Source organism: Megascapheus bottae, chromosome 5, assembly GCF_031878675.1.
Source record: "Megascapheus bottae isolate mThoBot1 chromosome 5, mThoBot2.hap1, whole genome shotgun sequence".
Taxonomy (NCBI): Eukaryota; Metazoa; Chordata; class Mammalia; order Rodentia; family Geomyidae; genus Megascapheus; species Megascapheus bottae.
Genome location: NC_143513.1, coordinates 1,952,926 through 1,966,460, shown reverse-complemented (window position 1 = coordinate 1,966,460; position 13,535 = coordinate 1,952,926). Strand labels below are relative to the sequence as shown.

The window sequence follows — 13,535 nt, the reverse complement described above, 5'->3', positions numbered from 1 at the left end:
TCCGTCATATCTATTGTCCTAATCCCACTTTTTTGAGACAAGGACTCACTATAATGCAGGCTGCATGCAAACTCACTATATAGTCCAGCCTGGCCTCCAATTCATAATTCTCCTATCTCGGCCTCCCCAACACTGAACTACATCTGTATACCAGAACAGCCAGCTAGGTAAGTTACAGCAGGTTCTCTTAAGAGACTCTTAAGAGAAATCTTATTTTTATTCAATTTACTTTAAATATAGGTCGAAATATTCAACAACAGGTTGCAAGGGTAAAAATGACAAGTCCTTTTATATTTACAGTCCTAAAAATAAAATTGCAGACCACAATAAATGCTCATGGCACCTACCAAAAGCCTCAGCTCATGCAGACAACCCTGGCCTGACAGGACGATCTGATAGTACGCACAGTGAGGTCTTGAGTATTATTCCTGGTCTCATGCTGTCCATGCATGCCTAGGACTCAGGCTTCACTGACCTGGATCCTCTGTTTCTCTCCAGGATTGATCGGGATCAGGCAAGACACAATGGTGGGCCTCTTATCTCCACAGTAAGCCCTTCAGGGCTGCTTCTCCAGCTCTTCTCTTTGAGAAGAGATCTGGCCTTGCTCCTGGGACTTGAGGGGTGCCTGCCCCCAGGCCACAAAGTTCCCATGTGACCTGAGCTGCCCAGGATGGGCTGGAAGTCATCTGATCCACTAGGCCACAAAGATGAATGCATACTGCAACCCATCACCAAATGTAGGTGCCATGCTGCTGGGCAGGTCCTGGGCACACAAGCCAGTTACAGGAAGAGGACTAAATAACCATGCCCTCTCTCCAGCTGTGCTGCCTTCTCTCTCCCACCCTATGCCTGCAGTCTCAAGAGGAGCATTCTGTGATCAGCTGACAGAAGAAGAAAAGCCTCTGGTTCTGGTTTCTAAATAGTTCTGTTGCCCTCCTCCCCACCATGGATACCCCTGAAGGAGGTAAAAACAGAAGCCCTTACACTGGGAGAATTTGGAAAGGATATGAGCCTCACAAGACATATCCTTCCCAGCTGCCCATTGCTCAGTGAGCCCATGGGCAAAGCAGCAGAGAGGGAACTGACAGGTAGACCCAGCCACAACGATTTCCACTCCCCATGGAGGGCCTGGCTCCAGCACAGCCTCGGTACAGGCAGAGCCACATGTGATCCTACTGGATCCCACTATCCGGAAGCAACTGGCCTCACCCTACATTGTTCTGGCCTTCTGGAGACCCAGACATAGCACTGCTAAGTGGCAGTACCACACAGGGCTGAGGCAAAAATGTACCAAGACTAAGCATGCTCAAACCTGCACCCAACCCAGGCAGTGCTTCCAGTCTACCAGCAGAAACCATGTGAAGAGCCTTTGACAATCAATAAAATAAGAGTACATGTCTCTCATGACCCTTAAAATATCTGCCAAAATAAAGCCAGAGGCTCACACCTGTAATCCTAGCTACTCAAGAGGATAAGATGGGAAGACTGCAGTTCAAAGCAGCGTATGGGCACACATGCATGTGCACACACACACACACACACATGTAATTCTGTCAAAATAGAAATGCAATAAAATGAATATATTTTCTTATATTTGGGATAGGCACCGTTCTAAAATATTCCCAAGATTTTTTTTTCCAGCCAGAGATCACTTGAGCTATCAGGTTACCATGTTGGCAGTCACGGGGCCAAACCCCACAGACACTGTTCTGCAGCTGGAATTGGTGACTGGATGACTCTCAGCTACTCAGACAGGAGTACTTGTCTCATGACAGGGGATGCAATGGAATCATGTGAGAGCTGTACCAGCAGAGCTGCCTACACTATGCAGTCTGACGCCCCATCTGTCCTCTTTCACTTTTATTGCTTGTGCTGTGCTTTTCTTTTTGGAATTTTGTTTAAAACACACACACACACACACACACACACACGGCCTAGACCGATGTCATGAAGCTTTTCATCTACAATAATTAATGAGAAGAAATGTGTCTGTAAGTGCACAAAGAGAAAGAGAGAGAGAGAGAGAGAGAGAGAGAGAGAGAGAGAGAGAGAGAGAGAGAGAGAGAGAGAGAGAGATAATGCCAATCTAAAATTGTGACCATCTATTGTCTGGCCAGCTAAAGAGCTCTAGGTTAGTTACATCTTAAAAAATTGTAATCTTGTGCAGTATTAATCTTGCTTCCATTTTCAAATGGGCAGAACAAGAAACTCAAGAAAAATGTAAAATCAAGGAATAGCATACTCCACCCAATATAAACAGGCAATGGAGCAGTCAATGGCAAAACTAGAGTCCTCTAAATGCTACACAAATGCAATTGATAAACATGATTAATGAAAAGTTTGAAAACATACAGAAAGAGATACATGAGGAAGCCATATCTAAATGAGATGAAACCATAAAGAAGGTGATACGTGAACGTGGGGAATCCATAAAGGAGGCCATAATAAAGGAATACAAAGAAAAATGGACAAATTCATAGAATCCACAAACAAAAAGCTGACCAAACTCCAACAAATGTCCAATGAGAGTAAAGCTGCTGAGCTAATTACTCAAATGGAAATCAAGGAGTTAAATAAGTCCATAATGATCTAAAACAAGAGATGCAAGGCATCAAAAATGAGCAATTGGAAGGAGGAGGATGAAGAATAAAGTAGAAAGTATTGATAGCAGGTGAGACAATGCAGAAGAAAGACTCTCCGGGGTTGAAGATAATCTAGTTGTTATAGAGAAAGAACAGAAAATGAGTCAAACCAAATCTAGGAAATATGAGAGAATGCTTCAGGAGGTCCAAGATACAATTAAGAAACCTAATGTAAGGCTAACTGGTATTGAAGAAGGCCTGGAGAAAGAGGTCAATGGTATTGGAAATATACTTTAGGGAATCATCTCAGAGAACTTACCAAATATCCAGAAGGACAGGCCCATCCAGATACAAGAAGCTTTTAGAACCCCAAAGAGACCTGACTAGAAAAGGACAGCCCACCACCACATTATAATCCCTATAGGATCAATAGAGACCAAAGAAAGGATCCTTAAAGCTGCCAGGGAGAAGAGAACAATTACCTACAAAGGAAAACCAATCAGAATAACCATAGATTTCTCAACAGAGACCATGCAAGCAAGAAAAGATTGGAAGGATATATATCATGACCTTAAGTCAAATAACTACCAACCAAGAATGCTGTACCCAGCTAAGCTCTCATTCATAACTGAGGTAGCAGGGTATAAAATTAACCCTCAAAAATCAACTGCCTTCCTATATGCCAACAATGAGAGGAACGAGGCAACAATCAGGAAAGCAACTCCTTTTGCAATAGCCTCAAAGAAAATAAAGTAGCTAGGAATAAGAATGTAAAGGACCTTTTTGATGAAAACTTTAAAACCCTGAAAAAGGAAATTAAAACCAGAATTGAGGAAATAGAAAAACCTCCCATGCTCCTGGATTGGCAGAATCAACATCGTGAAAATGGCAATCTTGCCAAGGGCTATCTACAAATTCAATGCAATACCCATCAATATCCCAATGTTATTCTTTAAAGAAATAAAAGAGGCAATCCAAAATTTCACATGGAATAATAAAAGACCTGAAGAGCAAAAACAATTCTCAGCAGAAAGAACAGCGCAGGAGGAATTTTAATACCAAACTTTAGACTCTATTACAAGCTATAATGACCAAACCAGCTTGGTACTGGCACAAGAATAGGCCTGACGGCCAATGGAATAGAACTGAGGACCCAGATATTAAACCACAGACCACCTAATCTTTGACAAGGGAGCCAAAAAAATAGAATGGAAGAAAGACAGCCTCTTCAACAAGTGGTGCTGGCAGCACTGGTTAAGTACCTGCAGAAAGCTAAAGTTGGATCCTTCTTTGTCACCCTGCACCAGGATTAACTCCAAATGGACCAAAGACCTGGAGGTAAAAGCAGATACACTGAAAACTTTACAAGAAGGAATAGGAGATACACTAGGTCTCCTCGGCACAGGTCAAAACTTTCTTAATAAAGACCCAGAAACACACAAAAAAAAATCAGAGAAAGGCTGGATAAGTGAGACTGCATTAAACTGCAGAGCTTCTGTATGGCAAAGGACATAGCTAGCAAACTAACTAGAAAGCCTGCAGAATGGAAGAAGATCTTCACTAACCATACAACAGACAAAGGCCTCATATCTAAAATATATCAACAGCTCAAAAAATTGAATCACTCCCAAACTAATCTCCAAAGAAACAACCATCCCATTAAAAGATGGGCCAAAGACTTAAAGAGAGCCTTCTCTGAAGAAGAAATAAGAATGGCCTATAGACACGTGAAGAAATGCTCAACATTTCTGGCCATAAAAGAAATGCAAATCAAAACAACTCTAAGATTCCACCTCACTCCAGTTAGAATGGCCAGGATCAAGAAAACTAATAACAACAGATGTTGGCGGGTATGTGGCTAGGAGGGATCACTACTGCACTGTTGGTGGGAGTGCAAACTCGTTCAACCACTCTGGAAATCAGTATGGCAGTTTTTCAAAAGACTAAACATAGCTCCCCTATGACCCAGCAATTCCACTACTTGGCATTTACCCAATCGTTCAGAAACAAGGACATACTAAATCCACCCAGATGCCCTTCAGTTGATGAGTGGATCAACAAGATGTGGTATTTGTACACAGTGGAATTCTATGCCCATTTGTAAGGAAATGGAAAGACTTAGAATAAAATCATACAAAGTGAAGTAAGCCAGACTCAAAGGAACATAGGCTCAATGGTTTCCCTCATTTGTCATAATCAGTAGAAACCTTGGGCTCTCCTAGTAGAGATTTGCAATAGAGCAAAACCTTGATACATAAGGCCATATAGTATGATGCTAAATGAAAGGACCTCTAGGATATAGAAACATAAGCCATATAATGAGTGATTGTTGTCCTTAAGGTACTATGTTATCTCTCATCTCTTTTGCTGTTCCTTGGTTATCTCATATTGTTGCAGTATCTCACTATGTTATCTGATTTATTGGATATATGTGTATTTGTTTATTTGAAATTGGATAGGGAAGGGGGTGGGGAGGAGGGAAATGAGGACCAAGACATGAGAAAGGGTATCAATGTATGTGAAGTAATGCACCTTCTATCTGGTGAATATAATGTAACCCTTCTATTAATTACAATAAAATATATGAAAAAAAGAAGAAATGATGTTTGCAAACCTACATCCTGATCAAAGGATAGTATTTAAACTGTAAGGAACTAGACAACTCAATGGGGAGAAACAATGTGGTTTTCAAATGGACAAAGGACCTTACTATACATGTCTCAAATGGATACAGACAAAAATCTGACACAAAACACATCAATAATCACTGAGGATAGATAAATTAATAACACAATGAGGCTTCACTTCACCTAGATGAAACAGCAGCAGCAGCTCAGGTTCACTGATTTCATTAGTACCATCGCCCAGACAGGCAGACAGACAGACAGATAACAGCCCTGGTCAGTGCAGTGCCCAATGCAGATGGGGTCCACAGAGTATCTGTCACATGGATGTTCTGTCTCTGCAGTGTCACGTGGGGGACAGCATCCTGCCTCACCTGTCCTGCCCTCCACCTGGGGGGACGAGGGACATTCACTCACACATACCTGCACGCGGGTGATGTGCAGGTACAGGACACAGGCCACCAGGAAGCAGATGGAGAACACCAACAGGAGCAGGACGGCCACACTCCTAGGGACAGAGGACAGCAAGATCACTGCAAGAGGAGAGCCCGCTCTGGCGCTGGCCCCCGTGTCCCCAGGGCCCCAGGAGATGCTGCAGTGGCCAGTCCCTGGGGACCTGCCCATCAGATTGTCCCCTAGGGAAGGACCTGGTGAGATCCTCCTTGCTGACATTCCTCCCACCCCTCTGCCAAAATCCGCACACATGTTCTGAAAATCCTTTCCTCCCAATGGAATGGTAGAAGCTGCTGACAACTGAACAGTCTAGAAAGGACAGTTCTCAAAAGACCTTCATCCCCAAACAGAGCCCGTGGGAAAGCCACCAGCGCCTGTGCACGTCTCACACCCAAGGCCCTTGTCCTCAGGCGGGAAGCAGGGAGGGAACCCGTGTGCATTCTGGAAACTGAAAGAAGGTGCCACAGCTAGGTGTAATTAAGGAGCTGTTATGACTGAAAGATAAGGAACAAGTGAAAACTTTCTGGTGTCTTCTATGTCCTGCGACACTCACAGTGGCGTATGACTCAAGAGTTTTTATATGGCTGCTTTTTGTGGGGGAGGAGGAACAGGAAGGAAGACTGGGAGGCAATGAGGAAAGGGTTGACACTGTTCAAAAAGAAACGTATTTATGACCTGACGTACATGACGCCTCTGCTCATCACCTTTACAAGAACAATTAAAACATCAAATGGCTGCTTTGCTTCCTTTTCAGAGCCCACTTTTTCTCATCTCCATACTTCTGAAGCTGGCGGGAACATGTGGGGGATGAATGGCCGGTTTTAAAGCAGTGGCGTGTGCTCCGTGGATGGAGAAACAAAAAACACACAATGCCTGTCCGCTGAGGATGTTCAAAACACAAACAGACAGGGCCCAGTCCCATGCCACAAGCCACCCCAAACTCCTGACACCACTGACCCAAGAGGACTGGAGGGTGCCCAGAACCATGACAGAGCCAATAGAGGTCAATGCTGAACGCAAAGAGGACACAGCCACCAAGCCGAGGGACCTGGAGTTCTTGGTCACCTTCCTGTGTCATTGGTAAGAAAAGGAGTGCACTTACTGTGGGATTATCAGAAGGTAGACAAGGCCGAATAAGGCAGCCAGAATGAGGGCGAGGACTACGGCGCTGGTGAAATACTCGTCCTGAAGCTGGTGGTACTGGGAGGGGAGGGGAAAGGAAGGAGAGAGAGAGAGAGAGAGAGAGAGAGAGAGAGAGAGAGAGAGAGAGAGAGAGAGAGAGAGAGAGAGAGAGAGAGAGAGAGAGAGAGAGATATCAATCTGTCAAGGTCATTTGCTTCGAGGACATAGAGCTTTCACCAAAGATAACAAAGGAAATTAAAACTGGAGTCACTTACCTTTTGTTCCTGCTCAACATGTTTGTACTTCAGGGTGAAAAAATTCAGATCCGCCATCTCCAGCTCTGTCTGGCGGGCCTCCAAGAGTCGGCTGATGTACCTGTTGACACGTGTGCCCGGAGTGCTGTACACCACATTTGTAGAGAAAGAGGAGCGGTTTCTGAGTTTCTCTGAGGCTGTTCTCAATGCTCTCCGCTGCAACCATCGTAGGAACAAAGAAATACTGTCAAGTCTCCATTTGTGTGTGTGTGTGTGTGTGTGTGTGTGTGTGTGTGTGTGTGTGTGTGTGCGCTTGTGCGCATGTGCCAGTCCTGCAGCTTGAACTCAGGGCCTAGGTGCTGTCCCTGACTTTTTTACTCAAGGCTGGTACTCTACCACTTCAGACACCACCTACTTGCTTCTTGCTGATTAATTGGCTCACAGACTTTCCTTCCTGGGTTGGCTTTGAACCATGATCCTCAGACCTCAGCTGCTTACATAGCTAGGATTATACCTGTGAGTCAACAGCGCCTGGCTTCAGTCTCCAGCTTTTGAATAAAAACACTCATGCACACTCTCCAGCTTGCATCCTGTATGTTGGAGACCAGAGGCTCTCAGGTCCACGCAATCAAGACCTTCCCCACCTCTGGCTTGAGGCCAGGGATGAACTCACCTCTGAGAGTAAGGGCCCCAACAGCTGCGGCAAGCACAGCAGAACATGTGTACCCGGGGTGCAGTGGTGAGGCCTGCAGGACAGAGCGTGTATGCAGTAGAGCACTACCCAGGACACAACCGCCATGGATGTAGGAATTGATGTTCTAGGGTTCTCCGAGCCACAGCCAGACCCCTCCTCCTGAGAGGGAAACCGGGCAGCAAGAGAAAAGACCTTGCCTGCCACCATGGCCAATGTGAGATTGACAGACTATGGACCCTCCTCCATGCTGTCCTGTGTCACACGGGGTGGTGAGGGGAGGACAAGAAGGTACTGGCATGCCACAAGGACAATGGAGTCAAATCTAGAGGCTCCCGCTGTGATCTCATTAGCGGGGCTTTGCAAGCAGAGTCTCTGGTGCCTAACACATTTCAACAGACAAGATGGATCCATAAATGGATGCCAATGTGCAGTTCCAGAAGAGATAGGATTAGCTCGTGTCTCTTTAAGCACAGGGGAAAGCACAGACAGTGCATGTAAGTCAAACACAAAATGACTGGGATAGAAAGAACCAAGAAGCGGTTGGGACCTTTTCCACTGTGTGGGAGGGGAGGGGCCCTAGCGCTTCCTTCTATCTTGCTAGCTCTGATAAGAAAAACCTAGATGTGTCAATGGAGGTGGCAAGATGGGCAAAAACTGGAAGAAAAATCTGTGTAGCTGGGTGCCAGTGGCTCACGCCTGTTATCTTAGTTACTCAGGAGGCTAAGGTCTGAGGATCACAGTTCAAAGACAGCGTCAGCAGGAAAGTCCATGAGACTCGTCTCCCAATTAACCAGCAAAAAGCCCTAAGAGTAGGTGAGATGCAAGTGGTAAAATAGCTAAGTGACAATGCCCAGACCCTCAGTTCAAGCCCCAATGTTGGCACCAAAAAAAAAGCCAAACTTTACTCTTGCTCAATGCAACAGGAAAGAGAATACAGAAAAAAGAGAAAAGTGAGACAAAGCCACCCTGCCCTCAGCAAAGCCCTCAGAAATGTCTCACATGCACTCTACTCAGCCACTAAGGCCACATGGAAAACCGTGAAGCTGCACACCCACGGAGCCAGGCAGAGAGAGCCGAAGTGGAGCTCTCCACCTTACCACTGATGGCCTAATGGGCTGCCTGCACTTCCGCTTCTGACCCCACAGTGGCGCCAGAGGACAGGACAGGCAATGAGCAACCTGTACATCTCCCTCTCTCCCCCCAACTCCTGCCCTGCCCCGCCTCCAGCCATAGCAGCACAGCATCCATTGCACCCCAGAGGCAGATTACAGAAAAGCCACAGGATGGATGTGCTTGAGGCCCGCCCACAAGTGTTTCTGTGAATCCACTTCTCACCAAAAGGAACCATGCCAGCCTTCACTCTCATGGGCTACTTCCTTAAAACGATTAGGCATGCCCACAGCCTACAACTCCCAGCTCCAAGTGTCACAGTGTTCCAGCCTTCTGAGGAGTGAAGATGGTGTCTGCCCCTTGGTAAGACGAGAGTGATCTAGCTCTCTGCCCATACTGCGTTCTGGGCATCAGGGCTCCTCTGTGCCTACACATCCACTGTGCTCTAACAAGCATTCATGTGTGATCCTCCCCCCCCCAGGATGATATCCCTGCTTCCACACCCCAAAATAAGCAGACCCCTCCCCAAATCACTAGATTCCAAGAGTGCAGACTGTTGAATGCTTTGGCAAGTCAGCTCCTAGAACCAGACATGATGACTTGCAAAAGCCATGCCAACGTCTCAGGTGGGTGGAATGCATCCTTCCACCCCTTCCCTAACCTCAGCTCCAAGCTGGGCTCCACCACACACCGAGGTCAGTCCCTGGCACAGGCCCCTGGCTGCACAGCTGAGTGGAGGGAGGAAGAGGAGAGATGGGCAGCTGAAAAGGGGGGAGGGGGAGGTGGGCTGTGCAGTGTGTACCTTACAGCCTTCTCCACCCCGGCCCTGTTCATCATGGAGCTGGATGATTCCACAATGCAGACACTATCTACCCGCATTATGGGCTTATTTTCCCCAACCACAGGCAGCAACTGAAGAGCTGGAGTGGGGACAGATAGAACGAGATATCAGCACAGCAAAGCCTTACCATAGAAGCCAGGCTGGACCCTCCATGTCTGTCTACCTGGAGACCTAGGGCAGGGGGACCCAGAGCCTCAGAGGCTATGAATGGGCCCAGTGGATTAGGAGAGCCACGTTTGGTAGTGTTAGGGTGGCACCTAGTGGTACAGGCCACGCAGCTGCACAGGGAAAGTCCACCTGCAGGCAGAGCGCATGCGTATAGACAGGGTCATAAAGCAGAACAGCAGGCAGTCAGATGGGTGGAAGAGACACAAGAGGGAGATACCGAAGGGGTGCAGCCCACTTGGGATGGCAGCTAGAGGGCCCAGGCTGGAGTGAGACCCAGGGTCAAGCTAGGAGCAGCACAAAGACCAGAGTGTCTGCAGAAAGCATGTGGCAGCATGATGAGAGAAGAAAGTCCAGAAGTCTGAGTTAGAAGGCTGGCGCTGGAGTAGCCGGGCCCTGGGGCAGCGGGGCCGAATTCTGGGCACACAGGTGAGGCAGGAATGTGCGCCACCTGCCGGGAGGAGTGCGTAAACACACAGACACAAGACAGAATGGAGACTCCGCCCCTCCTTGTACCCTGGGGAGCAGACAGGTGGCAGTCAAAGATGGATAGAAATGAGGGGTGTGGGTGGAGGGAAAGGGGGGGCATAAAAAAACCAGCAGTTAGGTAGTGAGGCCAAGGAGAACGAGGATGGGGAGGCCTTCAGGGCACCAGCCATGGGAGACAGGCTGCAGGCTGCCAGCTGCCTGACACCTTACACAGCCACTTAAGGGGCTGCTGGAATCTGAGCAGGGGCAGTAGGGAGCCTACATATCTTGGTTTACCAAGATATGTAGGACTGGAATATACGAATCAGAGGTCACCTCACTGTTTTAGCATGTTCTCCTAGTATCTTCATCCACCTGTGCCCTTTGATAACTGAGCAAGAGGGATTTCTGTTCCCGCCACCTCCACTGCAACTTTAAGGAAGTCTGGCTGCCTATTTTCCCTTTTATCTCAGAATCCACTCCTCCTTTCAACCCCGATTTCTGTTGTTGCTGTTGGTTCATGGTGGCTTCTTGTGAATTACATTTTATTGTCAAATGCTATTTATATCGAAGATCTCTGCCCATAGGGAGATAGTTCAGCATCTAACTCACTTAGTCCTTGTTCTAGCCCTGCTAAGGACATGAGTGGGGCCTGGTTGCTGAGGCAGAACACATAGATTAGATTGGGGACTACACCAAACAAGACAGACCAAAACTTCTGCCATTAGAAACCTATTACAAAGGACTCATTTTATTTAATTTTATATGATTTTTTTTAATGCACAACTGAACTGCCAAGAAAGCAATCAGGATGGGATGAGAAAGCGGAGGTGCTCAAAGTGCTCCTCTGCCATGCATTCCTTCCCACAGGGCAGTCACAGAGCGAGCGCCAGGGCATGAAGGAGGAGGGAATCCCTGGCCCCAGAGGCTCTGTCCTCAGAAGATTATGCCGGGGAGGCTCCCCTGCTGTGGACTCCATCTCTGAACCAAATGGGAACCCCCTTTGAGAACATGATCCCTGGGCTAAAGCTCCTATTATCTAGGACATCTAAAACTCCAAAGCCAAGCATTTAGTAGAAAGCAGCATTAGAAAGGTCAGACTGTTTTGATTGGATCTCCCATGAATAAAGTTCTCAGAGAATTATTTGGTATAAGTTCTACCAAGTTGAGCGTTCTCACTCACAGATCCTCACAGAGAGAGGCGACAGAATCTGGATTTGTCTCGAGAAAGAAGTTCAAGGGGATGAAGGCAGGAAAGAGGAAGAGGACAAGGCAGCCATTGGGTTTAGAAAACAGAAATGAGGCAAGTCCAGTGTGAACCCCAGAGAGCCAGACTGGAGCTGCCATTAGCATTCGCTTTCCCTCCTCTCACCATCCAGAATTCTCCAGGACAGTGCTACAAGCGCTCTTGACCCATTGACCATAAACCCCTAAATAAAGAACCCCCAAGTGTTGTTCCAACAGGACCAACTTGAGGACCGCATCCAAGTGGGGTGCTCAGTTACCCTGGTAACTGCCACCAGGTGTCCACCAGGTGGCGCTACAATCCTGGCATTCACTCCAAGCTCTCTAATACCAGCCCTGCTGACCCTCCCACCCACCCCCTCCAGAGCACCAGTGTGGTCTCTGCCCCAGGGTCACATATGAGGTTCACGATGTTGAAGTGGAAGCTGAGAACTCCCATTCCTCCCGCAGCAGAAGATGGGTGACCCTGACCAACCCAAGGAAACAGCAGGTCCTGGTGCCCACAAGGGGTCCACAGAGGACTGTTCGCTCTCCCTCCCTTCCCATCAGCCCTGCACACCCCCATGCTAAGCCAAAAGTAAACAGGGGTTTGAACACCTATGGAAAATGGGATTGTAAAAATTGCTCAGAGGAAATGGAGATGTTCCTGGAACAAGAAAATACATTTTTAAGAAAATCTCAGGGAGATAAGAAGAGGGAAAATATCTCTCATATGTACGTATATACATACACATGCATATCTAATATGGGAATAGGATGTCACAAAAAGAAATATGCCAAAAAAGAAAAGAAAAAGACCAAAGAGTTCCAAAAAATTTTTAATGTGTTTAAAGAACTGAAAAACAACAAAAAAGAAGTGTTAAAAAATAAAGTTGCAAACTTTTCAAAAATTAGAGGAAGTGGAAAGAGGAGAACCAGATCATTTCAGGAAGTCTCATATCCAAATAATCAGAGCTTCAGGGGCCGGGAGTTTGGCCTACTGGTAGAGTGCTTGCCTAGCATGCATGAAGACCCGGGTTCGATTCCTCGGTACCACATATGTAGCAAAAAGCCAGAAGTGGTGCTGTGGCTCAAGTGGTAGAGCTCTAGCCTTGAGAAAACCCAGGGACAGTGCTCAGGCCCTGAGCCCAAGCCCAGGACTGGAAAAAAAAAAACACCAAATAATCAGAGCTTCAGAAGCAAAAAGAAGGGGAAAATGGAAGGCAAAAATCAACAAAATAATTCCTACACATTCATTTGCAGAGATGGAGCGCCTAAGTCCATGGGTGTTTTCCAACGTGTAAATTAAAAAAGGTCACAGTCAAGGTACATCCCAGTGCAGGATCACGAACACCAGGCTGTGAAAACAGTGTGTGTGTGTGTGTGTGTGTGTGTGTGTGCGTGCGTGCGTGCGTGCGTGCGTGTGTGTGTGTGTGTGTGTGTGTGTGAAGGATTAAGGGTGGGTGGCTCTGATGGCCTCAGCCCCAACCTAGTGGAACGGCTCATCTACCCCCAGTGAAGCAAGCCAATGGCCATGGACTATGTGTCTGGATCCCCAAAACGCACGTGTTGAAATTCTAACCCTCAATGTAGGTGGAAGTGGTCAGAATTAGAAGACGCCCTGATGGAATTCTGCCTTTATAAGGAGAAGAGACACTGGCACCCTTTCTCACTTCCATGTGAGGACACAGTGGCTACAAGCCCAGGGGAGTCCTGCCGACGCCTCCATCTTCAACTTCCAGTCTGCAGCACTGTGCGGAGAAGGTTGGTGGTTTAACTTTGCTGGCTTGTGATATTTTATTGTGTTAGCCTGAGAACACTTGAAATCAACACCCAACCACACCTGCAGGTTGCAAATCTCCTCAGTGTAAGAGGCCACAGGCCCCTTTCACACCTGCAAGGCCCCAAGCTCACTTCCTGTGTGTTCAGCTCTTGGAGTCCTTGGTCCATCAAACAGAGAAGGAATACAAGAAGAGCCTACATGAGGTGAATGCCAAC

General features: G+C 47.1%; 1 protein-coding gene across 1 annotated transcript in view; it reads right to left on the bottom strand.

The window, feature by feature from the left end:
* The window catches only part of Adcy1 (adenylate cyclase 1), a 98,497-nt gene that overhangs the window by 23,680 nt on the left and 61,282 nt on the right, over positions 1 to 13,535 (bottom strand). Inside the window, exons 9-11 of the mRNA XM_090332527.1 lie at positions 7,057 to 7,251; positions 6,762 to 6,859; positions 5,630 to 5,714 (exon numbers count right to left, since the gene is read on the bottom strand). Coding sequence (XP_090188653.1) covers positions 5,630 to 5,714; positions 6,762 to 6,859; positions 7,057 to 7,251 — 378 coding nt within the window. The remainder of the gene's footprint in view (positions 1 to 5,629; positions 5,715 to 6,761; positions 6,860 to 7,056; positions 7,252 to 13,535) is intronic.